Below are 25201 nucleotides of genomic sequence, written 5' to 3' on the forward strand. Positions count from 1 at the left end.
GTGTGCTTGCACTCAGTCTGTTGTTAAAACTTTTATTGGGCTACTTCAAGGTCCCTCTTATGGTTCTTATCGTTTAACTGTTCAGATAAAAGACTCTCCAAACAGAGGATTGTTAAAGTAGGACTCATGGCCACCTATTTGCTACAGGGGAGAATTACTCTCAAAAAGTGTGTGCAATGACATTCAAATGGTGGCGTTATGATTTATTTCAGTTGGCACCCTACTCTCCATAGTGTTGTATGAGACACAGGAGGCACAAAAACCGAAGGCCCTTGTTTGCAGATGCTACAAATGGAATCATGTGTGAAGGAAATGCTATAATTTCACTCACACAATCAGCCTGGCATTGCAGCAGAAGTCTATGCTATATGAGTCTACTTCAAAGCGAGTCTATTGAGACCCATGGGCCTTACTCTCAGTAAGTGAGTATAGACAATTGCAGCTATGATTAAATTAGATGGATAGACAGATAAAAGTAGAGACAGAAATACAATCACAGAATTGTAGAGTCGGAAAGGGACAATGGTCATCTAGTCCACCCCCAGCAATGCTGGAATCGTTTTGCCAATGTGTGATCCAAACCACAAACCTGAGATTAAGAGTCCCATGTTCTACTGGCTGAGCTATCTAGAAGATAATTAGATAAATGGGCAGTAGAGGTGGAGAAAAAAAACGAGAGAGAAAGGGATGAGAGAGAGCGACAGAGAGCGACAGGGAGGTAGATCACAATAGAAAGGGGGGGAGAGAATGAATGAGATAAAAATATAGATAGATAAAAGATAGATAGAGAAGGGTAGAGAGAGAGAGAGAGAATGAACCTCCAGACCTCGGAATGAGGCATTGTAGAAGAACCCTTGATTTTTTGGCAATACAAGATGGATTAGCATAATAAGCAACGGGGGGGGGAACCCAATTTTTTTTTTCAATTGTTAGGTTAATATCGGGTGTTGTTATAAACAATAATAAAGCAGTAAAGAGATTATGGGAAGCGATATGGGAAATCAAAGGAAAAAAAAACAACAAAAAATGTTATGTGATCTGGATGGAGCTAGTGACAATTTATTAAACTACAATAAGTCAAGAAAGAGAGAGAGAAACAGAGAGGGAGGAGGACAGATAGGGAAAGATAGCTAAAAGATAGATACACAGAGATAGAGGTAGATATAGCTAGAATAGAAATAAAGAGGGAGAGAAAGATGAGAGAGAGCGAGAGAGACAGAGGTAGAGGTAGAGGTGGAGATAGACAGACAGAAAGAGAGAGAGAGAGAGAGAGAGAGGTACAGATAGATAAGAAAGAGAGAGAGAGAGAAGTAGAGAAGATTAGAGAAATAGAGAAAGAATAGAGAAAGAAAGAAAGAAAGAAAGAGGGGGGGGGGGGGGAAAACTGGTAGAGGTAGTTAGAGACAGAAAGAAAGACGAGCGAGAGCAAGAAGGCAGAGATGGAAAGAAAGAAAGAAAGAAAGAAAGAAAGAAGAAAGAAGAAAGAAAGAAAGAAAGAAGAAAAGAAAGAAAGAAAGAAAGAAAGAGGTAGAGGTGGAGAGATTGAGACAGACAGAAAGAGAGAGAGAGATACAGGGAGAGAGAGAGAGAGAGAGAGGCAGGGAGAAAAGGGAGAGGGGGCTGGTGGAGAAAGAAAGATCAGCTCCCTCCCTGATACAGAGGAAGCCTTCCCCCCTCTGAGCCACCCCACTCGGCCTGCCCCATAGCGCCCTGTGCCTCTCTCGGCGGCGGCGAGGCCTGCCTTTGGGCGGGCGCAGGGAGGAGCCGGAGGCGGAGCCTCCCCGAAGCCGGCCGGCGACCCGGAGCGGCGCGAGAGGCCGGCGACGTCCTCGGCCTTTGGATATGGCTGCGGCGACGGCGGCGACCTGCGACCCCCGTTTGCCGCCGCCTCCATCCTGCTGCTGCTGCGGAGAAGGCGCCGCGGAGGCTCCCCGCGGCTGCCGTCGGCCGGCAAACGCCTCAGCAGCAGCAGCAGCAGCAGCTCCCTCAGCAGCGGCGGCGGCGTCAGGTGCGGAGGGGAAGAGAAGGGAGGCGGGTGCCGAGGGGGTCGTCGTCGTCGGTGGGGTGGGGGCGCCAACCGGCGGGACCCGAGCACCCCCCCCCCAAGTCGTTAAGTGGGGATTGGGGTCAGAGCCGGCCACCCCACCCCTGAGGCAAGGGGAGGCGACGGCCTCAGGCGGCAGGATTCGTAGGGGCGACAAGGATCTCTTCCCTCACCCCACCATCCCTGGCGGGGAGCAGGGCGCTCTTTTGTAGTTCGCCTCAGGTGGGCTCGCCTCCTTGGAAGTTGCCCGCAGCCGCTGCCCAGATGGCTCGGCCATGGGTCTTCCTCTCAGGGTTGTGGGTTTGAGCTGTAAGAGCCAACTCATGGGGAATGAGGTCCCTTCAATGCCCCGCTCAATTGAGGGAGCTGGTCCCCCCCCAAAAAAAGTACTGTAGATGGGTTTTGCCGCTCAAATGGCCTGCACATGCCGTGTTGTGTGATTGATTATGTGGGGCGGAGCTTACCTGATTGGTTATGTGATCGATTATGTGGGGCAGAGCTTACCTGATTGGTTATGTGATGATTATGTGGGGCGGAGCTTACCTGATTGGTTATGTGATCGATTATGTGGGGCAGAGCTTACCTGATTGGTTATGTGATTGATTATGTGGGGTGGAACTTGCCTGATTGGTTATGTGATCAATTATGTGGGGTGGAGCTTCCCTGATTGGTTATGTGATTCATTCTGTGGGGCAGAGCTTACTTGGGCATCCCCAATATATTATTCAAGTTGGCACTCCAAGTTGGGCAAAAGATTCCTGTTGCGGGGTGTGTGTGTGTGTGTGTATTTTCTATTTTTAAATTTATATACCTCCCTTTATTCAAAGATCCTGGTCCAGGTTGGAATAGATGACCCTTATGTTCCCTTCCAGCACTACATTTCTATGACTCTAAGCCACTCCACCACCACCAGAGGCTGTCCTCTGCTGCCTGAGAATGCTATTACTTTGCCCAGGGCTGTGGCACCTCCTCCCCAGAGGTGGAGGCCGGCAAGAATTGGGTGCTGCCCCCCATATGAAAGCAATATATGGAGAAGGGTGGGGGGGATCCCCCATGAAGAAAACTAGTACATCTCTTACGAGGGGTGTCTGTTGTGCTCCTGGCTATTGTGCGTATAAGCAAAATTGCATAAAGCCGGAATGGCCCTACGTGACCATCAATACCTGTTCAAAGCTGGCGCTGAGCCCCCTACTTTGCTCACTGGGCTCTGGAAAGGTCGCATATGGGCCCACATGAGATCTCAGGCAGCCCTTCCAGCCCCCCCCCCCTTGCTCTCCTGTCCCCTTTCTTGAATTTTTGGCAATCTGTGTAAAACTGATGGCATAAGCAAAAACAGCGTAAGATGCAATCTGCCTGTAATCCTGGGAGGGTCTTGCACAAGAGCTGCTTTTCTTCTGACTCATGGTTTTCTCTGTGTGCACTCTTCATTTTTTATTTTTTAGGCTGAGCATTTGATGGTTTGAGACCCATTTGCATTCTGTGAAACTAAACATGAGTGGGAACAGGAGAGGAGGAGGAGGGATGTTGGAAATAAGAGTCCTAGCAACATCCGGAGGGCCATTGGTTTCCCAAATCTGCAATAAACCATAGCCCAGGTATCCCTCGGCCTGAAAGCGAGATGAGTGTTTGCAACCCCATAGTTGCCTTTGACGGACTTAACAGTCCAGGGTCCTTTACCTCCTCCCAACCCCCTACTATCATACCTGGCTTCTGGCTATGAGACTGACTAGGACTTACGGAGGAGGCTATTCATTCTCTGCCTATTAGCTTTACACTTCAAATTGGGGGTGGTTGTTTGTTCATCTCGGAACAGATCTCAATCTGCAGCCAAGACTTGAATGTAGTTCATTTGGCCCAGGGTGGGTAAAAATCTATGTGGTTTTTTTAAAATAATAATAATAATAAAATAGGATTTTTAAAAATTTAAATCAATTTTTAAAAATTTAAATTGAATTTTTAAAATACTATGCTTTTGGAGGAAAAATATTTCTAAAGATAGTTTTCTGTTTAAGTTACATTATAGTCTAAGGCAATTCATCAGGAAATAAGGATGTGTTTTAAGTTTTTCATATGTGCTTGAAACTCAGTCTAAGTGGTTTTTCTTTTCTTTTTTTAAAAGTTTAACCACATCAGTTAACAAACATGGATACATATGCTATAATGTTATTGCTTTAGTTATATAAATTGTTTAAATTGTTATTAAGGAAATGATTATTTTTCTCCTTCCAATAAAGCACAGCAGGAAAGTTGTCCAAATATAAACAGTTAACTATAAACCTCACAATGATTTCATAATTATCTGTCTATGTATTTCTAATAGTATAACCAAATCAATAATGTTTGATGTAACTGTAAAAACTACTCTGAAAATTTATTATTCCAAAATGAAACCTTCATCTGGTTGTAATTAAGATTATACCAGCAATAATGAGTCTTTCTGTAAAGAAAAAAAAAAGATTTGAATCAAGTCTTACGAGTGGACCACCTGCGGGCCGGATCCAGAAACCCATTTGGGCTGCAACTGGCCCACGAGCCTTAGGTTGGCACTAGATGATATAGGAACAACAATTCCCCCCAAAATACATGTTTTGCACATTATGCATTTACTGTGCATTTTGATTAATTTGAAGTACAGTCGTACCTCATGTTGCGTTTGCTGCGGTTGCGAATGCGCGGGTTACGAACTTGGCAAACCTTCCGGGTTTCATCGCACACGCAGAAGCATGATATCGCTGCTTGGGATGCAGACATTTTCGTGGTGCAAACGGCACCCTGGAATGAATCGTGTCCGCAACCCAAGGTACCACTGTATGAGGGAGGCAACTTGAAAAAACATCACTTTCAGGTGATGTAATTCCTTTCCGCTGAGGTCTTCTCATGGAAGCAATATTTACTTGATTGTCGGTAACTCTTTTAAGGCAAGAAGAGTGTAAGCCATGCATGCAGCCCGCCTAGTTCTGCACCTGAATTCTGATCTGGAAAGTAGCATCTCATAGTGGTGTGACACTGTATATTGGCTGTATGCATAACTCAATCCCTCTTCTTGCTTTAAAGGACCACTGACCCTTCAAGGAAAATGAGGATGACCACATGCACAAGCAACATGGGTATGTGTAGTACTTCTAGAATATCAAGAGGTCAGAGAGGAGGGAGGGTGAGCCAGGCAACCTATCCGTTGTGGTTCCCAATTTAAGAGAAGGGTAAGGAGCGACGGTTGTTGTTGACAAACACTGTTTGCTGACGAGATGCTTTAATAGCAGTGAGAACTCACTAATGTGTACATTTTATTTATTATAGATATTATGCTCACCTTCGGCCTCGTACCAAAATCACCCAAGGTAACATACATCCTAAAACGGTTTTAAAAGAAGATAAATCAGATAAAATTAAAATAAGCAGGAAAAGAACAACAGAAAATGACAATGAAAAGTTATGGGATCTATTACTTTGAGCTGCTGTCTATGTGGAGGACTGGAATGTGTGGCCTTTTGTTTGCTGTGAATTTTGGTTCCTGGTATCTTACATCTTTTTTGGATATTTTGTATTCTTTCTCAGAAGTTTTGATTTTAATTCTGACTAGCTTTCTCTTTGAATGTGGAAAGTAGCAAATTCGGGAACTGCATGAAACATTTGAAGGGTTGTGTTTGTTCTTGAGCCAAGAACCTATGCTAAGAAGACAAGATGATATATTTATTTTTAAACTCACTCACAAATTTTGGGAAGTCATTTTGTTGGAGGTAAAAGGCCTTGTCTTTGCCTTTTTCCTCTAAGGGTGAAAGCTGTGGCAACAAATGATTTAAACAACCCTTCTGGGTGTGTGTTTTTAGCTTTCTTATGCCATATACTTTTTCCAGTTTACCATAATTAAATAACTTTATCTCAAACGTTCTCCCTACCAGTATCCTGAACTATTTATGGAAGTGGCTGTTGTGTTCTCAAGGCATACCGCATATACCCGAATATAAGCCGACCCGAATATAAACCGAGGCACCTAATTTTCCCACAAAAACCTGGGAAAGCTTATTGACTCAAGTATAAGCCGGTTCACCTTTGCCGCTGTGGAGGAGGAGGAGGAACGAGCAGCCCGAAAGCAGCCCTTTGGGCTGCTCCTTCCTCTTCCTCCTTTGCCAAGTTTGCATTTATGCGAGCAGTTCAGGAATGGAACAAGCTGCCTGGGGAGAGTAAAGAACCGCTGTTCTTGTACGCTTCTTAAGGAATGGTTAACTGGGGAGAGTGGGTGGCGGCACGAGCGGAGAGAAAGGGCTTCTTTCTCGCTGCCCCCACCGCCCGCCTCACTCAAGTATAAGCCGAGGGCAGCTTTTTCAGCACAAAAAATGTGCTGAAAAACTAGGCTTATACTCAAGTATATCTGGGCACCATTGATTACGGGCTTCATGGACATGTTTTTCATCAGTCTCAAGTGGCTGGAGGAAAAAATCCTGCGTTAAGTTTGGGTGCCAGTGTTGATGTCCAGATTATCACCACACCGGAGATACTAATGTTACACAAAACAAGGATCAGCATGTTGTAGTATTCTTTTCTTCCCGTTATTTATGAATTGATTGATTCACTGTGACTGACTGGAAGGAGATGCATGCAAATGTTTGGCTTTCCCTCTGTTTCAGTATGGCAGCTATGCTGTATTTGTACTGCACCACCGTAACAGCTCTCGTGTGTTTTGTTATGCCCTACACAGCACTTTCTTAAAATTCCAGACCTGTCCACTGATTCAAACAGGTTGGTGATCCCTGTCCTAGACGCTGTAGCCATATTGTGCTCATGGCATTTATATGCAGGTTAAGGTGTTATAATGGCAATGTTTATTAATGCACACTTTAGGACAGTGTTTTTCAACCACTGTTCCGCGGCACACTAGTGTGCCGCAAGATGTTGCCTGGTGTGCCGTGGGAAAAACGTCCCGGCCGTTGTTGTTGCCTTCCTTCAGCCAATCAGGGTCAGCCCGCACGTTTGTACACAGAGCCGAAAAGAGACGCCCGCCTTGCCCCAGCAGCGCCGAGGATACACTGCACTGCATTGCACGGCCCTGGACGCGGCAGCCGGGCCGGCCGCCTCAAAAGCGCCTCCCTCCCTCCTTCGCCCTCCCGCCGGCCAATCGCCAGCGCCCTCCGGCCTGCTGGAGTTCCCCGCCTCCTCAGCCATCGGCGTGGCCCTGAAGGGGTCCTGCACGCCGTGCGTGCCTTGTCGCGAGTGGGGTTCCGAGGCCAATGTAGGTGCGCGCATCTTAGAAGCGGGAGGGGGGGTGGAAAGAGCGGACCGGAGATGAGGAGGAGGGAGCTGGCGGTGGACGTGGGTGGGGGCTTGGAAATGGCGCGCGCGAGGCGGAGGCCGGGTGGGGGGGGGAGAGAGAGAGGATTCAGTACCATATTGGATGCAAAACCGCATCTATAACCTCTCAAGGGAAATGTTTCCCAAAGTGCAGTCATCTCCAACCTACATAAATTAATTAAGAATTCTTTTACTGTTTGGAGGAAATAACAAGCCTGGCTCCTTTCAGCTGGGTGAGAGCACTTTGCTAATAAATGATGAATAATTAGGATGTGTAGGTTTCCTTTTGCATTTATTTCGCACTTGCTGGTCCAACCTCTTTGAACTTCCCAAAGCACAAGATCATCACAAAAAAGGGAAACACCACATTGGCTGGGCTCTCAAGTGTGGCATGGCAGTTAATTATATCATGTCAGGATGTCTCAGGAGCTTCTCCACTCATGTCTTTGTCACAAAAAGTCACTCAGGTACAAGACTAGAGTCCCTCAGACCTTACTTGGGGCTGGACTATATTTTGAAAAAAATATGAACAAATTCCTATGCCCCACAAATAACCCAGAGATGCATTTTAAATAAAAGGACAGGTTCCAATTCTGTAAAAACACGCTGATTCCTGGACCATCCGCGGGCAGCATTTAGAAGGTGATTGGGCCACATCCGGCCCCCGGGTCTTAGTTTGGGGACCCCTGCTCTTAAGTCCAAGAATTATAAAATACTTTCTTTGTGTTTATTTGATTCCTATTCAAGAGAATTACTTTATATATAGTCAATATAGGCACAGAGTTAAATTTTTTAACATTTTCTAATGGTGGTGTGCCTCGTGATTTTTTTCATGAAACAAGTGTGTCTTTGCCCAAAAAAGGTTGAAAAACACTGCTTTAGGACAACATATTTGCTGAGTGGTAAAACGTTGCCTTTAAAACTTTAGCCTTTTAACGGTTCGTTTTCTCCTTTGTATTTTATAGTACCGAAGCAACTATTATCTCAGGGAAAAAGCTGGCTGCCCAGGTCTGCGAGGAGATACGAAAGGATGTAGACTCCTGGCTTGCCCTTGGGAACAAGAGGCCTCATCTCACCGTTGTCTTAGTAGGAAACAACCCAGCCAGTCACACATATGTGAGGAATAAAGTAAAAGCAGCAGCAGCCGTAGGTATGCCTTTTTATTCAAACAGTTTTCCGAACAATGGCAGCTTTCTGGACACAATGCGCATTTCCTTTCAGAGGCCAGGAGGTAATCTCCATGCTGGCAGCGGGCAGAATTTGTGGCATTTCATAGCTGTGTCAGTCTCCCTACTCCCCTTCCCACACACCCGCCCACCTCTCCATTTTGGCTCCCCAGTGTTCCCCATTAATTAACAAATTTTGGAACTGATGACTTGCAGAATGCTCCTCCTCCCGGGCCAGACTTTGGTAATACGGCTCCCCGAGCAAGGACAAAATTGGGCAAACCCCCCCCCCCAACCCTCAGATATTTCTTATTTTCACAATAATTCCTTTTGGTACAGTTGTTCTTTTATGGATCTTCTCAGTAGATACCCATATAAATATAGGTGCCCCCTCAGCTCGGCACACTGTGCAGGGCAGCTGCCCACACTTCCCTAAATCTGGTGCTTGGCTCCTCTCATCATTACATCTGTTTCAACTCTGTCCATTTGTGTTCCCCCTTGCCCTCCCCTCTCTTTTCCCATCCAGGCTCCCCACCCTGAGGCTCATTGCAAGGTTCTTTTTTCCAGGCTCACCATGTAGCAACTGCATTTCTCTCTCTCAAACACACACACACACAGAGAGAGAGAGAGAGAGAGAGAGACAGACAGACAGACAGACAGACAGACAGACGACATTACAGAAGAGTGATCCCAAGAGCTAGAGAAGGCCTGTAGCATCCCCATGGCTCTGTGGGTTCCTCACCCACTATCAATAAGGAAAAATATATTTAATAAATAAAGATTGAGTGTGAATTCATTTTAGCATTCTAATTAAAAATGCTACCGATAGATAGAATTGAACAATCTGAATTTTGTGGCATGTGATTAAACGGAACTAATGTTTTGCTGATGATACTGTTTGCTTTCTCTTTTTATTTTAGGCATTTGTAGTGAAATAATACGGAGGCCCAAAGATATTTCTCAGGAAGAACTTTTAGATCTAACTGGCAGATTAAACAAGGATTCAAGAGTCAGTGGTATATTAGTCCAGTTACCTCTGCCAGGTAATGTTACCTTATTTTATACAATGTCGTAAAGTCGGGTGGTTTTGAGGAATAAATGAGAAAAATCAAGTGCACTTTAACTTAGTATAAACCTTGCAACGAGAGAAAGGGTTTATAAATAACCAAACTATTCAGTACCTTGACCGTATTGGTAATTATTTTTCCAACATAATTCTTTAATTTTGCATCATATAACTTGGCTTTGGAGACTAAACGTGCCTAGCCCAGATTGTATTGCAAGTGTTTTTATCTACAAAGCGTTTGGCAGTTTGGCAAACGCATCACTTTCATGGGACTAAGGTGTGGGGAAACCAATTCTCTTACCTTCTGCAACATCCCTTCTGGAGAGTAGTGAACAGATATGATGGGGAGAGAGAAGGCAGCTTCCTTTGCTGCTATCACTACTGTAACTTAACATTCAGTCAAACGCCATCAGAATTTTTCTGCAACTTGTTTTATAAGATAGCATTATGAGTTTGTAGGGCTCAAGGACGTGAACAAGGTACTAGGATTGGTCAGGATAACCACTTGCGATTTGGACCCTTGCCCCACTTGGATGATAAAAACTAGCAGGGAGGGGACAGCTGTCTGGGCCAGGAAGTTGACAAGTGCCTTCTTGTGAGAGTGGGTGGTCCCTGCCAGTGGTAAAACCACCCCTCAGTAAACCCTGCCTGGATTTGGAAAATCCAAGTAATTACCAGCCAGTTGCCAGTCCCTCCTTGAGAGCCAGTGTGGTGTAGTGGTTAAGAGCGGTGGACTCGTAATCTGGGGAACCGGGTTCGTGTCCCCACTCCTCCACATGCAGCTGCTGGGTGACCTTGGGCTAGTCACACTTCTTTGAAGTCTCTCAGCCCCACTCACCTCACAGAGTGTTTGTTGTGGGGGAGGAAGGGAAAGGAGAATGTTAGCCGCTTTGAGACTCCTTCGGGTAGTGAAAAGCGGGATATCAAATCCAAACTCCTCCTCCTCCTCCTCCTCCTCCTCCTCCTCCTCTTCTTCTTCTTCTTCTTCTTCTTCTTCTCCTTCTTGGGCAAGGTTCTTGAGTGGGTGATCACGGAACTGATTTTCTAGATCCATTTCCATTGGGATTTAGGCCTGGTTTTGGCACACAAACTGCTTGGGTCACCCGTACGATTGCCTCTGTCAGCAGAGAAAGAGACGAAATGTGTCCCTGTTAATTCTCCTCAACCTCTCGGCAGCTTTGGATGCCATTGACAATGCTATCCTTCTGAAGCAGCTGTCCGAGTTCGGGGTGGGGCGGCAGTGCTTTGTGGTATTCCGGTCCTACTTGGATGGCCAATTCCAGAGGGCGATGCTTGGGGAGTGCACTTTGGCCCCATGGAACCCTGAGTGTGGGGTTCCCCAGGGTTTGATTTTGTCCCCTATGCTGTTTAACAACTACATGAAACCACTGAGTGGGGTCACCCGGAGTTTTGGAGTACAGTGATACCCTGGTTTACAGCCATAATCCGTTCCGGAGGTCCGGTTGTAAACCAAAACAGGTTGTAACCCAAGGCGCGCTTTCGCCGATGGGGCCTCAAAAAAAAATGGGTTGTAATAAAAAAAAAATGGGTTGTATCCCCAAAAAAGGGACACACACTTCTGGGTTTGACGTGGTTGTAATCCAAAATTGTTGTAATCCAAAATGGTTGCAAACCAAGGTACCACTGTATGTTGTTAGCAATATGCTGATGACACACAGCTCTACTTCCTCGTTACATCTGCAGGTGAGACAGTAGATGTGCTGGACCGGTGTCTTGCCTCGGTAATGGACTGGATGAGAGCCAACAAACTGAAGCTCAGTCCAGATGAGGCACTGTTAGTGGGTGGTTCCCTAGATGGATGGATGGAGGGGCCTGCCTGCTCTTGATGGGGTTACACTCCCTCTGAAGGAGCGGGTACACAGCTTTGGGTACTTTTGGATCCCTTTCTGTCTCTTGAGGCTCAGGTGGTCTCGTTGTTGCAGAGTGCCTTCCATCAGCTTTAGCTGGTGGCTCAGCTGTGCCTTTATCTAGACAGGGATAGCCTAACTACTGTTGTCTATGCTCTGGTGACTTCTAAGTTAGATTACTGCAGCGCGTTATACGTAGGGCTGCCTCTGAAGATGGTTCGGAAACTTCAGCTAGTGCAGAATTCAGCGGTCAGGTTGCTCACCGGGGCAAGACGGTTTGAGCATATAACACCAATCCTGGCCCAACTGCAATTAGCTTCCAGGCTGAATTCAAACTGTTGGTTTTGACCTAAAAGGTAAAGGACCCTGATAGTTAAGTCCAGTTGCGAACTACTCTGGGGTTGCGGCGCTCATTTCACTTTACTGGCCAAGGGAGCCGGTGTTTGTCCACTCCGCAGACAGTTTTTCCGGGTTATGTGGCCAGTATGACTAAGCAGCTTCTGGAACACCGACATCAGAGCAGCGCACGGGAATGCTGTTTACCTTCCCGCCGGAGCAGTACCTATTTATCTACTTGCGCTTTTGGCACGCTTTCGAACTGCTAGGTTGGCAGGAGCTGGGACCGAGCAACGGGAGCTCGCCCCATTGCGTGGATTTGAACCGCCAACTTTCTGATCAGCAAGCCCAAGAGGCTCAGTGGTTTAGACCACAGTGCCACCTGCATCCCTTGGTTTTGACCTACAAAGCCTTAAATGGTTCCTCAAAGACTGCCTCTCCCCATATGAACCGACTCTGACCTTATGATCATCATCTGAGCCCCTTCTTTGTGTGCCTCCTCCATGAGAGATCTGGAGGGTAGTAACATGAGAATAGGCCTTTTATGTGGTGGCTCCCCATTTGTGGAATCCTGCCCTCGGGGAGGCCCGCCTAGCGCCTTCATTACCTGTCTTAAAGCATCAGGCAAAAACATTCTTCTTCTCCTTGGCTAATTAAACATGACCTTTAAACTGGGGAGTATTGTTTTTGCTTGTTATTATGTTATGCAATTTTGTGTTTTCATTATGTAAATTGCACTGTGATCTTTGGATAAATTTAATTAAATACACACACACACACACACACACACACACCACCACCACCACCATCATTTTTCTGGTTCTTCACACTCTAGTATTGGATTTATAACCTGATTCTGACATTTGCACGGGTCATTTTGCAGATAAAATTACCGTATATACCCGAGTATAAGCCGACCCGAATATAAACCGAGGCACCTAATTTTCCTGCAAAAACCTGGGAAAGCTTATTGACTCGAGTATAAGCCGGTTCACCTTTGCTGCTGTGGAGGAGGAGGAGGAACGAACAGCCCGAAAGCAACCCTTTGGGCTGCTCCTTCCTCTTCTTCCTTTGCCAAGTTTGCATTTATGCGAGCAGTTCAGGAATGGAACAAACTGCCTGGGGAGAGTAAAGAACTGCCGTTCTTGTACACTTCTTAAGGAATGGTTGACTGGGGAGAGCGGGTGGCGGCACGAGCGGAGAGAAAGGGCTTCTTTCTCGCCACCCCCACCACCCGCCTCACTCGAGTATAAGCCGAGGGCAGCTTTTTCAGCACAAAAAATGTGCTGAAAAACTAGGCTTATACTCAAGTATATATGGTACTTGGGTCCACTTCAGCACAGGTACACAACATGTAAAACATTTCTGGGGACATGTTTCTGCCCTCAATAGTAACCTTATTACGAAAGCTGAAAGAGATGATTCTCATAATTTATTTCAGACAACTGCTTCTGGGGGTAATGGCCATATTTTCAGTACCACTTTTTATTAATGTGCATGTGCTGGCAGGCTTGCATGCGGATTTTATTCACCAGCTTGCAGTTTCTACCCTAGAACTATTCAGTGAGGGCAAATTATAAATTTCACAAATAAATGAGAATGAAAGATTGACCACACGGTGGCAGTGCAATATAAACTGATCCAGACTCAGCACTGTGCGTTGACTCCTTGCACCATAGACAAACTTAAAACTTGTGTGGTGAATGCAGGTTAGTGCTGCACTCTTATGTACTGCAGAGAGCAAAGGCAAAGCTGTGAATTCTTGTGACATGTGCATGGAGGTAGTTCTAAAGAGAAGCTTTGAAGACTCAGCAGTATTGCTCAGAGCATCAGTTGCCAACTTGATGTTTGCTTGTGCATCTGACATAACTGAACCTGATTACTCCGAAGGCAGTAAAAGATGTATTGAGGAAAAACTATTTGTATGCTGCACTGTTGACAGATTTGTCCTTGGAAATGATCAGATTTAACTCCAAACTCATGATTTCCAAGATCATAGCCAGAATGCACATGTGGCTCTTGTCATTGGATTGCGGACCTAGAATAATAATAAAAGGGTGCCCCTTTTCCATCACCAAGTTCTTTGGCCGAGACCTTGGCTTGGTGAATTTTGAAACCAAAAATAAGAAGGCAGGCCCAAACCTCAGCAGTTCTTTTGGACAGCCGAGAAACATTCAGTGTTCTCCCATTCAACCAAGTATAAGCCCAAATTGCCACAGTCCAGGTTATTGACCAGAAGTTCTGCATGAAACGCCACCAGAGCCTCTTCATCCTCTAAAGGCAGCACAAACAGTCTGATTGGTTTTGCCTTTGTGGATGGTCTGTGGCAGGAGATCATCCGTCCAGATCAGGTTGACAGTAACGCTAAGGGCATGTGCTGGCGATCTCCAGAAACCCACAGGACAGATTGTGGACATCTAAAATCTAGGAGTACAGTGGTACCTTGGTTGTCGAACTTAATCCGTTCCGGGAGTCTGTTCGACACCCGAAAGCTTTCAAAAACCAAGGCGCGGCTTACAGTTGGCTGCAGGAGCTTCCTGCACTCAATTGGAAGCTGTGTCAGACGTTCGGCTTCCAAAAAACATTCGCAAAGTTACTTCAACTTCCAGGTTTGCGGTGTTCAGGAGCCAATTTGTTTGAGAGCCAAGCCGTTCGACTACCAAGGTACCATTGTACTGGTAAATATATCCTCGTAGAATCCTAGAAACATCCTCATGCTCAACCCTGTTCTGTATCTGCTGAACATAAAGCGCATCAGTGTATAACACTGTGTGGTTGACATAAAGCGCATCAGACAAGTTCCAAATAACAAAAAGGACATGAAATCGTATTTTCCAGGTCACATTGATGAAAGAACTGTGTGTAACACTGTTGCGCCTGAAAAGGATGTGGATGGATTTCATATTTTCAATATAGGACAACTGTGTCTTGACCAGCCTTCTGTTATACCTGCCACTGCTGCTGCTGTCTGGGAAATAATAAAAAGAACTGGTAAGAGAAATGAGGTATTTCAGAGAAATGGGGTATCAAGTTATACGATCCTACGGTGCTTAAATACTAACTGAAATAGGATATGCTATAAAATTTGGATTAGCACTGTGGTTTGTTGCATTGTATATGCTTAGCCCATCTTTATAAGGAGTGCGCCAAAATATTTTTTGTTAATATTTAGCAAATGGGGACAAGCTGCTTGGTACAAGGTGCAGAGAATCCACAGTTTTCTCTTTTTCTTGGTCCCTGTTGCTTTCAGGCGACCAGTGTGGTATAGTGGTTAGAGTGGTAGGCTAGAAATGGGGAGACGGGGGTTCAAATGAGGAGACTGGATTAGTCACCATTTTTCAGCTTAAACTACCTTGCAGAGTTCTTATGAGGATAAAATGGCAGGAGAACCATGTCTATCACCTTAAGGTCATCGGAGGAAAGACAGGACATAAATGTAATAATTTAATAAGAATTTCTCAAATAGGTAGCCTTTGTAATTTATTTATTTTTGGATGTGTAATACGGTCACTCTGGCTGGACCAGTCAAAATTTGGGCAGCTGAGTTGTGCAGTAATTTTTTGGGTTGTCTTTAGCAGCAGCCCCCAAGGCAGTGCATTACTTTAATCCATCCCAGGATGTTTCCATAACTTAATTCTTACCAGAGTGTAAATCGAGAGTAGGCACCTCATCTATATAGAGCTACATGAATATATAAGCTCTGGTTTAAAGTCTGGCTTTGATATAAGATGTGGTATTTCCAGATGGAATTATCTAGCAAGCTATTACCTCTGAAAGGGATACAGCTTTGCTGTATTGTAGTACCAGTGTGGTGTAGTGGTTAAGAGTGGTGGACTCGTAATCTGGGGAACGGGGTTCGTGTCTCCGCTCCTCCACATGCAGCTGCTGGGTGACCTTGGGCTAGTCACACTTCTCTGAAGTCTCTCAGCCCCACTCACCTCACAGAGTGTTTGTTGTGGGGGAGGAAGGGAAAGGAGAATGTTAGCCGCTTTGAGACTCCTTCGGGTAGTGAAAAGCGGGATATCAAATCCAAACTCTTCTTCTTCTTCTTCTACCTTGGATCCCGAACGCCTTGGTACTCAGACGTTTTGGCTCCCAAATGCTGCAAACCCGGAAGTGAGTGTTCCAGATTGCAAACGTTCTTTGGAACTTGAACATCCGACAGGACTTCCGATTGGCTGCAGGAGTTTCCTGCAGCCAATCAGAAGCCACGCTTTGGCTTCCAAATGTTTTGGAAGTTGAATGAACTTCCGGAACGGATTCCGTTCAACTTCCAAGGTACGACTGTAATGTCAGTCACATAATGGTTAATTCAGCAACGAGGAAAATGAGCACTTAACTATGGCACCCTACCACAGTTTCTGTACTAGAGAAAGAACAAATGTTTCCAAAAGGAAAATGATGTATGATAGCTAGATCTGGTTTTACTGGTGCAGGCTTTGTCCTACCTTAATGACTGCCACTCGCCACATGAGCCAAACTCGGCTCTGCATGTGGCATCCCAGGACCTTCTCTGTGTGCCCCCTCTGAAGGAGGTACAGAGAGTGGCAACATGAGAACTTTTTAGTGGTAGCTCCCAGATTATGGAATGCTCTCCCCAGAGAGGTACCGGTATTTCTGATGACATCACTATCTGCTTTTAGGTGCCAGGCAAAAAATGTTCTTTTTACCCAGACTTTCTTTAACCAGGCCCTTAATTTGGAGGGTTTCAGATATTTGTGCCCTCTTTCAACTGGTGGGGTGTGTTAGACCTGCTTTTTATATGCATGGATTTCTTAAGGGTTTTTTTGACACTATGCTGGTTTCAATCTTTGTACTATTTTGTTAGACATTTGGGGTTATGTTTTGTAAAGAAAAGCCACTAATTGCCATTCATAATAATCTAACATTTCAAATCTGTACGATCAAAAGCCTTTCATTCTATAGGAATGAGTCACTGTCTTTGATATTATTTTTCTCATTCTTTAAGGAATACAAACATTTGGAAGAAACGTTGTTGTTGTTGGGAGATCCAAGAATGTTGGAATGCCTATTTCAATGCTTTTACATACCGATGGAGGACATGAAAGGCCCGGAGGTATGTTGAATAACATTCCGTTTTGTTGAAACCCTCAGCACAGAGAAAAGGGAAAGAGCAAAGGAAGAAAAAATAGTTTGTAAGCATCTAAATGCGTAACAGGATTTAGAATGTCTGATTTTCAAAATAATGTTTTAGGTCCTTAGCTTTTAGGGACATAACCGATTTTGCTATTTGTATACTCTTACCTGCCCATATGAGTATACTCTTACCTGGCCATATAGGGATGTGGGTAGCGCTGTGGGTTAAACCACAGAGCCTAGGGCTTGCTGATTGGAAGGCTGGCGGTTCGAATCCCCGCGACGAGGTGAGCTCCCATTGCTCGGTCCCAGCTCCTGCCAACCTAGTGGTTCGAAAGCACGTCAAAGTGCAAGTAGATAAATAGGTACCGCTCTGGCGGGAAGGTAAACGGCATTTCCATGCGCTGCTCTGGTTCGCCAGAAGCGGCTTTGTCATGCTGGCCACATGACCCGGAAGCTATCTGCGGACAAACACCGGCTCCCTCGGCCTATAGAGCAAGATGAGCGCCACAACCCCAGAGTCGTCCGCGACTGGACCTAATGGTCAGGGGTCCCTTTACCGTTATCTTTTACCTGCCCATATAGTATGATGAATGCCAGCTGTTCTTACAGAATCTGCTGGACATTTGGCACTGAGTAATTTTGACCTTCCAAACTGAGATCATTTGGACTACTCTAGAGTTTGAGTTTCAGATAAGATGAGGATGTTACAAAATTCTCTTGCACAAGCACCATTTATTCCAATGGGCCTCACATAGAATAATTTTCCAGTGGACTGTGCCCAAAATTGCGTTCTAGAATGAAAGCCTTGTGTGATAAGATGTTTGTATTGCTTTCAAGGCTTCCAGAAATCGAATTTATTTTACAGCGCCTGATACCGTACTTCCAAAATAATGGCAAACTAAAGAAAGTGCTGTAAACAGTGTGCTAACACTAGGACGATCATTTTCATCACTACTGCATTGCAGTTTTGTAAATGATCAGTAATGGGACTAATATACAGTATGTGTATTTCAGGTGATGCTACAGTTACAATTGCTCACAGATATACACCAAAAGATCAGCTGAAGATCCATACGCAGCTTGCTGATATTGTAATAGTTGCTGCAGGTAATGTAGCCCTGCCAGTGTTTTAAAATACAATAAAATTCAAATACACACACACATCCCGCTTTACAAGTGTTCTTTATGCAAAAATTCACATGTCCAAACATGAGGAATTAGTACCCAAACCTCGCTATACACACGGCAGATTCAGATATCCAAACAGAGCATTTTTTGCTTCCATGCTTGCCCTTTTCTGGTTGGCTGAGGAATGCAAGGAGCAGGGAGCGATTGAACAAATAAGAGAGCATTTCTTCTAGGTGTTCCCAAGGGCTTGTTTGGTTTTTTTTGCTTTTGGGTGAGGGTGTGGTAGGGAACACATTAGAGAATTTCCCATAGGAATCAGTGAAAATCATTGACTCGTATATGAACCCTTGCCTAAATTAACAATTTCCAAGGAATGCATTATCTTTGGTAAGTGGGGCCTGCGTGTCGTAGGAGAGCCAGTGTGGAGTAGTGGTTAAGAGTGGTAGACTCGTAATCTGGGGAACCGGGTTCATGTCTCCGCTCCTCCACATGCAGCTGCTGGGTGACCTTGGGCTAGTCACACTTCTCTGAAGTCTCTCAGCCCCACTGACCTCACAGAGTGTTTGTTGTGGGGGAGGAAGGGAAAGGAGAATGTTAGCCGCTTTGAGACTCCTTCGGGTAGTGATAAAGCGGGATATCAAATCCAAACTCTTCTTTGAAAGTCACTATTACCTTGTCTCTGTGACCACAAACGTAGCCTGTTTCATTGTTACAGCACAACCTTGTGCTGCAGTAAAGTGAAAATTGCATACACAATATGGATTTTTATGGGGGCAAGCTATGGTGCAGGCTCGCGTTCTCACTGAAGAATTCACATTTTCACTAGCAGCTATTTATGCAAAGCAGTTCAGCTTTTACTTAACTTGCCTAGAATTTGGCAAGAGCTTGGGAACAATGGCATTTTAGGAATTAAAAAAATATTCAGTCAGAGTTTCTAGCATTTACAAGAATAGTCCGGAATTGATAAGTAGGGAGATGGAAAACTTTGGTCCTGGGTTCTACTCCAAATCACAGCCAGGTTGACCGTTGCAGTATTGGGAGTGTAAAAGTGCCGTATTTATTATGCAATAGGTTTAATTTATATAAGCAAGAGGTTTTATTTTGAAATCCTTGGGGGTGAGGAGGAGCTGATAGCTCACGGTAGCCCAAAATGTCTGTGGAAAAAAATCAACCTCAGACTTAGAAATGCCTTAATTACCTAATTATACCTGAGCATTTGCAGAATTCTTGGTACGCCAATATAATTATAGGCCTGTTTAATTCTACAAATACCAACATTTTCTGAGTATTATTCCCCCCCCCGACACTGTCACTGCTTTGCCCTTCCTCCAGAGGTCTGTAATTCTTCTTCATAACTTGGCTTCGGAGGTTGTAGTGGCAGTAATGGCAGTGCTGGCCTTCTTTGCTCTTCTGCTAGTCTATAAGGTTCAAGGGACCATATGGTTTCTAAATATTTGTTTCCAGCCATGCACAATGCTATAAACACACCATTGCATACCCTCCCAACATTTCTCTGATGACAATACTGGTAGTGATGTCCTATTCCTATTCCTATTCTTATTATTCTTATTCTTATTCTTATTCTTATTCTTATTCTGATTATTACCCCACTCATCTGACTGAGTTTCCCCCGCCACTTTGGGCAGCTTCCAACATATATAAAAACATAATAAAGCACTAAATATTTAAAAAAGGTCCCTATACAGGGTTGCCTTCAGATGTCTTCTAAAGCAGAGGTCAGCAAACTTTTTCAGCAGGGGGCCGGTCCACTGTCCCTCAGACCTTGTGGGGGGCCGGACTATATTTTGAAGGGGGGGGGGGCAAATGATCGGATTCCTATGCCCCACAAATAACCCAGAGAGGCATTTTAAATAAAAGGACACATTCTATGCATGTAAAAACATGCTGATTCCCGGACCGTCCGTGGGCCGGATTGAGAAGGCGATTGGGCCAGATCCATCCCATGGGCTTTAGGTTGCCTACCCATGTTCTAAAGGCTGTATACGGTAGTTACTTGTTTTCTTGACTCGCATAACCATACCATCTATCATTTCTCCAATGAAAATACAGACGTAATGACTGAGGTATTAGTACCCCTCATCAAATATAATGTGTTTAAAAGATGAAGTATTCACATTACACACACACCCCACTCAGGATCTGTGAATCCTAATTGGATTGGTGGTTTCAGGTGTCCCAAAGCTGATTACTTCTGATATGGTTAAAGAAGGGGCAGCAGTGATCGATGTCGGGATCAACCATATCCACGATCCTCTCACAGGAAAGACCAACTTAGTGGGGGATGTGGACTTTGAAGGTAAGCAAAATGGGAGTGGGTTTTTTGGGGGGCGGGGAGTAGGAATCTGTTCCGGTTACAACTGCTCTTGAAGCAGGGAGTTTAAATAACACATTATTTTTCCCTTGGCCTAAAGAGAAATATTAAGAGCCATACTGAAAGTTAACCCACATATTTAGGGGAATTGGACATCCTAGAGCAGGGGTCAGCAACCTTTTCCAGCCGTGGGCTGGTCCACGTCCCTCAGACCATGTGGGGGGCTGGACTATATTTTTTTTGGGGGGGGGAATGAATTCCCAGAGATACATTTTAAATAAAAGGACACATTCTACTCATGTAAAAACACACAGATTCCCGGACTGTCCGCAGGCCGGATTGAGAAGGCGATTGGGCCGCATCCGGCCCATGGGCCTTAGGTTGCCTACCCCTGCCCTAAAGAATCTGAAGGCTGCTTTACCCAGCTATTTCCTTATGTATCTTTTGAGAATCATGAGTGATTCATCTCATGGGGCAAACTACTCGTGGAAATGATGTCTAGGTTGGAAATGTTTATCGGTGTGGAGTAGCCCTTCATAAAAATATAGTTCACAGCTTTTGAAAGGAGCTATGGGCCAGAATTATATCTCCCTCTTTCTTAAACTTTTGGCCACTCTGGCGGCATTTCTGCCTTTTTATATTTGTACCTTTAAAATATTATAGCCATCTATTTACCAACCTAGTTTTGCATTATGGGTCTTCAGTGGATGCCATTGTACAGGGTGTGACCAGAAAGTTCGGTGAATAGTCCCAGAAATCGGACAGCGAGAAATTTTCGAACATACATACCTTATAGGCCTTCCAAGTAGGACCCCTCTGATACAATGCACCATTGACAACGTTCATAGAACTGTTGGAAATGTCTGGAAAAGTCCTCTTTTCGTACTGCTTTTGGTTCCCCCGTCACAGCAGCTGGGGCGTGTTGGGAAATCTGTGCCCATTCAGTGCAGGTTTCAGTTTTGGGAAAAGAAAGAAATCCAGTGGGGCCAGATCGGGAGAATATGGAGGATGGGACAACTCAGTAACCTCAGTAACGATTTCACATGGAATATGCAATTCTTCCGCCATCATTCGGACGGACAAATGCCGATCCTGCATCAATAACTCATGGACTTTGTCGACATTTGCTCATCGGCGGTCTGCCAGAATGAGGCTCATCTTCGATGGTTTGCCGCCCTTCACGGAAATGCTTAAACCACTCGTACACTGTCGAGTTACAACTTCATCTCCGTACACAGTTGTGAGCATTTTGTGGGTTTCCGATGCCAGTACCTGTAGTATGTTTGAATATTTCTCGCTGTCCGATTTCTGTGACCATTCACTAAACTTTCCGGTCACGCCTTGTCTATTTACTTAACACCAGTGTCTTCAGAGAAGGCAAAGAAGACTTGGATACATGCACCCCAAGTGCAAAGTGGTCTGCATCTTATTGGGTGGGCTGTAGGTGCGCTTGCCAATGAATCCATACACTTTTCATGGGTACTGAAGAGTATAAGTATTTTAGAAGAGCAGTTCTAAAGCAGCTAGGCTGGAGTTTGAAAGGAAACACTGGCATGACCCTTCCCACTCCCTGCAGTCCACTACAGATAATCCAGCTCTGACAACCACCTACCAACCTTGCGCAGAGTAGCCAAGGATTCCTGGGTTCCTGGCTAGGAGCTTTTGTGATGTCACCCACTAATTTTAGGAGCATCAGAAACCAAGTTTTGTTCTGGCCAATAGGAGAAAAATACAGGTCAGCAAGCTGGTTGATTGTTCCCTTACTTATCGCAAAGTATCATTACAAAATATACTACAGTTCAAAAATCTATACCTTTTGTATTTTATCTTATTGTACAGTGCTTTGATAGCTGTTCAGGTCTTCTATTTGCTCTTCTTAGTATCCCACATTTAGTTACTGAGACTATTTGGCTTTTGTAGAATGTGAAAACCTGTTATATTGCATGGGCCTTGACTCACTTTACTCTGTATTGGAAAAAAAATAGAAAATTCTTTCCAGTAGCACCTTAGAGACCAACTGAGTTTGTTCTTGGTATGAGCTTTCGTGTGCATGCACACTTCTTCAGATACCTGAAGGTATCTGAAGAAGGTATGTGAAGAAGTGTGCATGCACACGAAAGCTCATACCAAGAACAAACTCAGTTGGTCTCTAAGGTGCTACTGGAAATAATTTTCTATTTTGTTTCGACTATGGCAGACCAACACGGCTACCCACCTGTAACTTTTACTCTGTATTGTTCTTCTGAGATAAGGGGAATTTGAGAAAAGGAGGAAGGCGCTTGTCATGTGAAGTTAAAATTCAGATAGACATTGTGCGATATGATATCATGTGCAACATTTCCCCCCTCCCCGGTTCCTATTTATCATTAGCCATAACCCCCACAATATTTTAATGGAATATACAATAGAGCCAAATATTATGCAGTAATAGCTACCTATAAGCCAAGAGGACAAACAAAGGCTTATTAGTACTATACTCCCATTTTCTCTTGTGATTTTTTTATATGTTAAGCTTTTTAATAGTGTTGTGTGTGTGCATATATCCATATGATTAAAACATTAACCAACAGTGTTCTGCTAATATAGTTCTTTCACACACAACCCCCCCCCCCCCAGTACCCAATGTAAAATGTGCCCCAGGTTTGCAAAATACTTTGTTCAAAGAACTAGGTATTTTCTCCTTACTTGGCTCTTGCTCTCTAAAGGGAGATGAGTATTCTGGGCTTATATATCCTATTTGGCCTGAAGTTCTTCACTTTAAAAAAGCCCCAAGAATGAGGGCTTCCAAAGCAGAGGATCCCGTTTGTCAAGGATGGATTTCGTTGCTTTTAGAAGCTGAAAAAACACTGAAAGTACTGAAGGCACTGCAAAATGGTGATACTGTTCCACCAGGTTTAGCGGTATTTAGAGAATTAAAACGCACCACCTAAAATAGATGCTTTGATGCATTTGTGGACAACCTTCCCCAAACTTTATTTGAAATGGACCCTTCTAAAATGGCCTCACACTGACACTTTTCAGATCAGGCCTAAACTACACTATCAGTTCAGACCTGTTCCAGTCTTCAGGTCTTGCATTTCCATAAATTTCAATGAAAACATGACAGTTGCTTGAGAAACAACAAACCTTTAGCTCTTCTCACCTCCTTGTGAGGTCCCACCCCCACCCCCCACCGAGAACAGGAGTTACGCTTTCAAGATTTATGAGCACCCCTCAATTTCTTCTGACATAAACATGGTTTTGCTTTTAGGACTGGAGTAAAGAACTTAGCGCTCATAAATTCTTGTTCTCAGTGTATAGATTGGGGGCTGGGGTTGGAGATTGATTTGGCTAAGGCCTCATAATGAATCTGTAGCAAAGGAAGACTTCAACCCATCTTTGGAGTTGATTCACAATATCAACTGCGATTAAGCTTATGAAATAATAAATTCGATGAACAGATTCTAAAATCCTGGGATTGGGGGGGGGGGAAATCATTTTGTAATGTATTGCTTATTGTCCTCTGTATTAATAATTTGACCGGCAAGCAGAAATGCTGTTCCTCACACTGTTGTTTGTGGTTTGCTTTGTCTGATGACCAGCATATTAACTTAAGTTTTATTTGTACTTTCTATTGCTCCCCACCCCCCAGAGGTAAAGAAGAAAGCTGGCTTCATCACCCCTGTGCCGGGAGGCGTAGGACCAATGACAGTTGCTATGCTTCTGAAGAATACATTATTTGCGGCCAAGAAGCTTATTTATTAAGATCTATGAATCCAAGCCATTCTATTTATTGATACATATACATTTATTTTTCTTACAAATATATTTATTTCTAAATTGTATTTATTCATGTCGGAATATTGACAATGGGTTTCTTTACATACTTACAAAAAATGTTTATTACTTCTGCTGCTCAGTATGCACCTACAGTCTTCATGTATGGATGTGTGTGATTTCTCTATGTAATTCCAGTCTAAGCACCTGGTCCAAGTTTGAGGTGCGCAGTTTTTGCAAAACATCCCTCGTTGATGGGAGTCTCTGTTGCAACAGAAAATGAGACCTGGACCGGAGCTTTAACTGCATGCCACACTCTAGCCAAGGATAATAAAGGGCTCATACTTTGAACTACATTATGCATAAGGGGGGGAAACTCCCAGGACCCAGTATGCTCAATAGAAATAAATCAGGAATTTATTTCTGAAAAGCCACGTATCGACAACTGAACATGTATGAAAACACTAAAAACAAAGTGAATTAATTGTGTGTGTTTTTTGAAAGCATGCTTAGTATTTGCTATTGCTGTAATCCCAAATCAGAGATGAAAAAGTCATCCCAAAGGAAATTAATGCACTTCATTGCAATCTGCTTCTATGTCTAGTTTTGCCCTCGCGTCCCAAAACACAGTAACAGTAACATTCCTATTTAGATTAATAGATGTGAGCTGACCATTTTCATTCTCATTGAGGATGCATCATTTCCACCAAGAAGGGACAGGAGAACTTCTGTAAAATTAATTGATTCTGTATTGGAGAATTCAAAATATTTTTAAAATGACTACATTATTGATCATCAACTTTAAAAAAAAATCCTTCTGAATTGTATTTCCATTCCAGTGAATTGTAATATTAAAACAATAACAATGATTGCTGAAACTAAACCATATGGATGAAGGCCCTGATTTACTTTTTTCATTGACTCATCATAGAAGTTGGTGCAAGACCAACTAGGTGTCTGTCGGTCTTTATTCCAGTTGGAGGAGGGGCTTGAATATAAAGACGCATTCAGTAGTTGTTGCTATAGTTCCAAGCAAGTGCTTGAACGAAGACAGTTTTTCTTCAAATGAATGGATAAATCCACAGTAAATGAATTGAGGGAAATGTGCTCTTTTTGTTG

The 25201-nt window shown here is 44.1% G+C and overlaps 1 protein-coding gene across 1 annotated transcript; it reads left to right on the forward strand.

Moving 5' to 3' along the window:
* Positions 1 to 5004: 5004 nt before the first annotated feature.
* Positions 5005 to 24150, forward strand: LOC117059027 (probable bifunctional methylenetetrahydrofolate dehydrogenase/cyclohydrolase 2). Its single transcript, XM_033170490.1, has 8 exons — positions 5005 to 5151; positions 8296 to 8480; positions 9417 to 9539; positions 14605 to 14757; positions 16736 to 16843; positions 17881 to 17973; positions 20186 to 20311; positions 23958 to 24150. The coding sequence occupies exons 1-8, from the start codon at positions 5135 to 5137 to the stop codon at positions 24068 to 24070; spliced, it is 918 nt and encodes a 305-aa protein (XP_033026381.1). The 5' UTR covers positions 5005 to 5134; the 3' UTR covers positions 24071 to 24150.
* The last annotated feature ends 1051 nt before the right edge of the window (positions 24151 to 25201 follow it).

This window comes from Lacerta agilis, chromosome 14 (assembly GCF_009819535.1).
Source record: "Lacerta agilis isolate rLacAgi1 chromosome 14, rLacAgi1.pri, whole genome shotgun sequence".
Taxonomy (NCBI): Eukaryota; Metazoa; Chordata; class Lepidosauria; order Squamata; family Lacertidae; genus Lacerta; species Lacerta agilis.

Coding starts and splice junctions, on each gene's coding strand:
- LOC117059027 (XM_033170490.1), top strand. Junction 16,844..17,880: donor AGGACATGAAAGGCCCGGAG/GTATGTTGAATA, acceptor TGTGTATTTCAG/GTGATGCTACAGTTACAATT. Junction 20,312..23,957: donor GGGGGATGTGGACTTTGAAG/GTAAGCAAAATG, acceptor CCCACCCCCCAG/AGGTAAAGAAGAAAGCTGGC.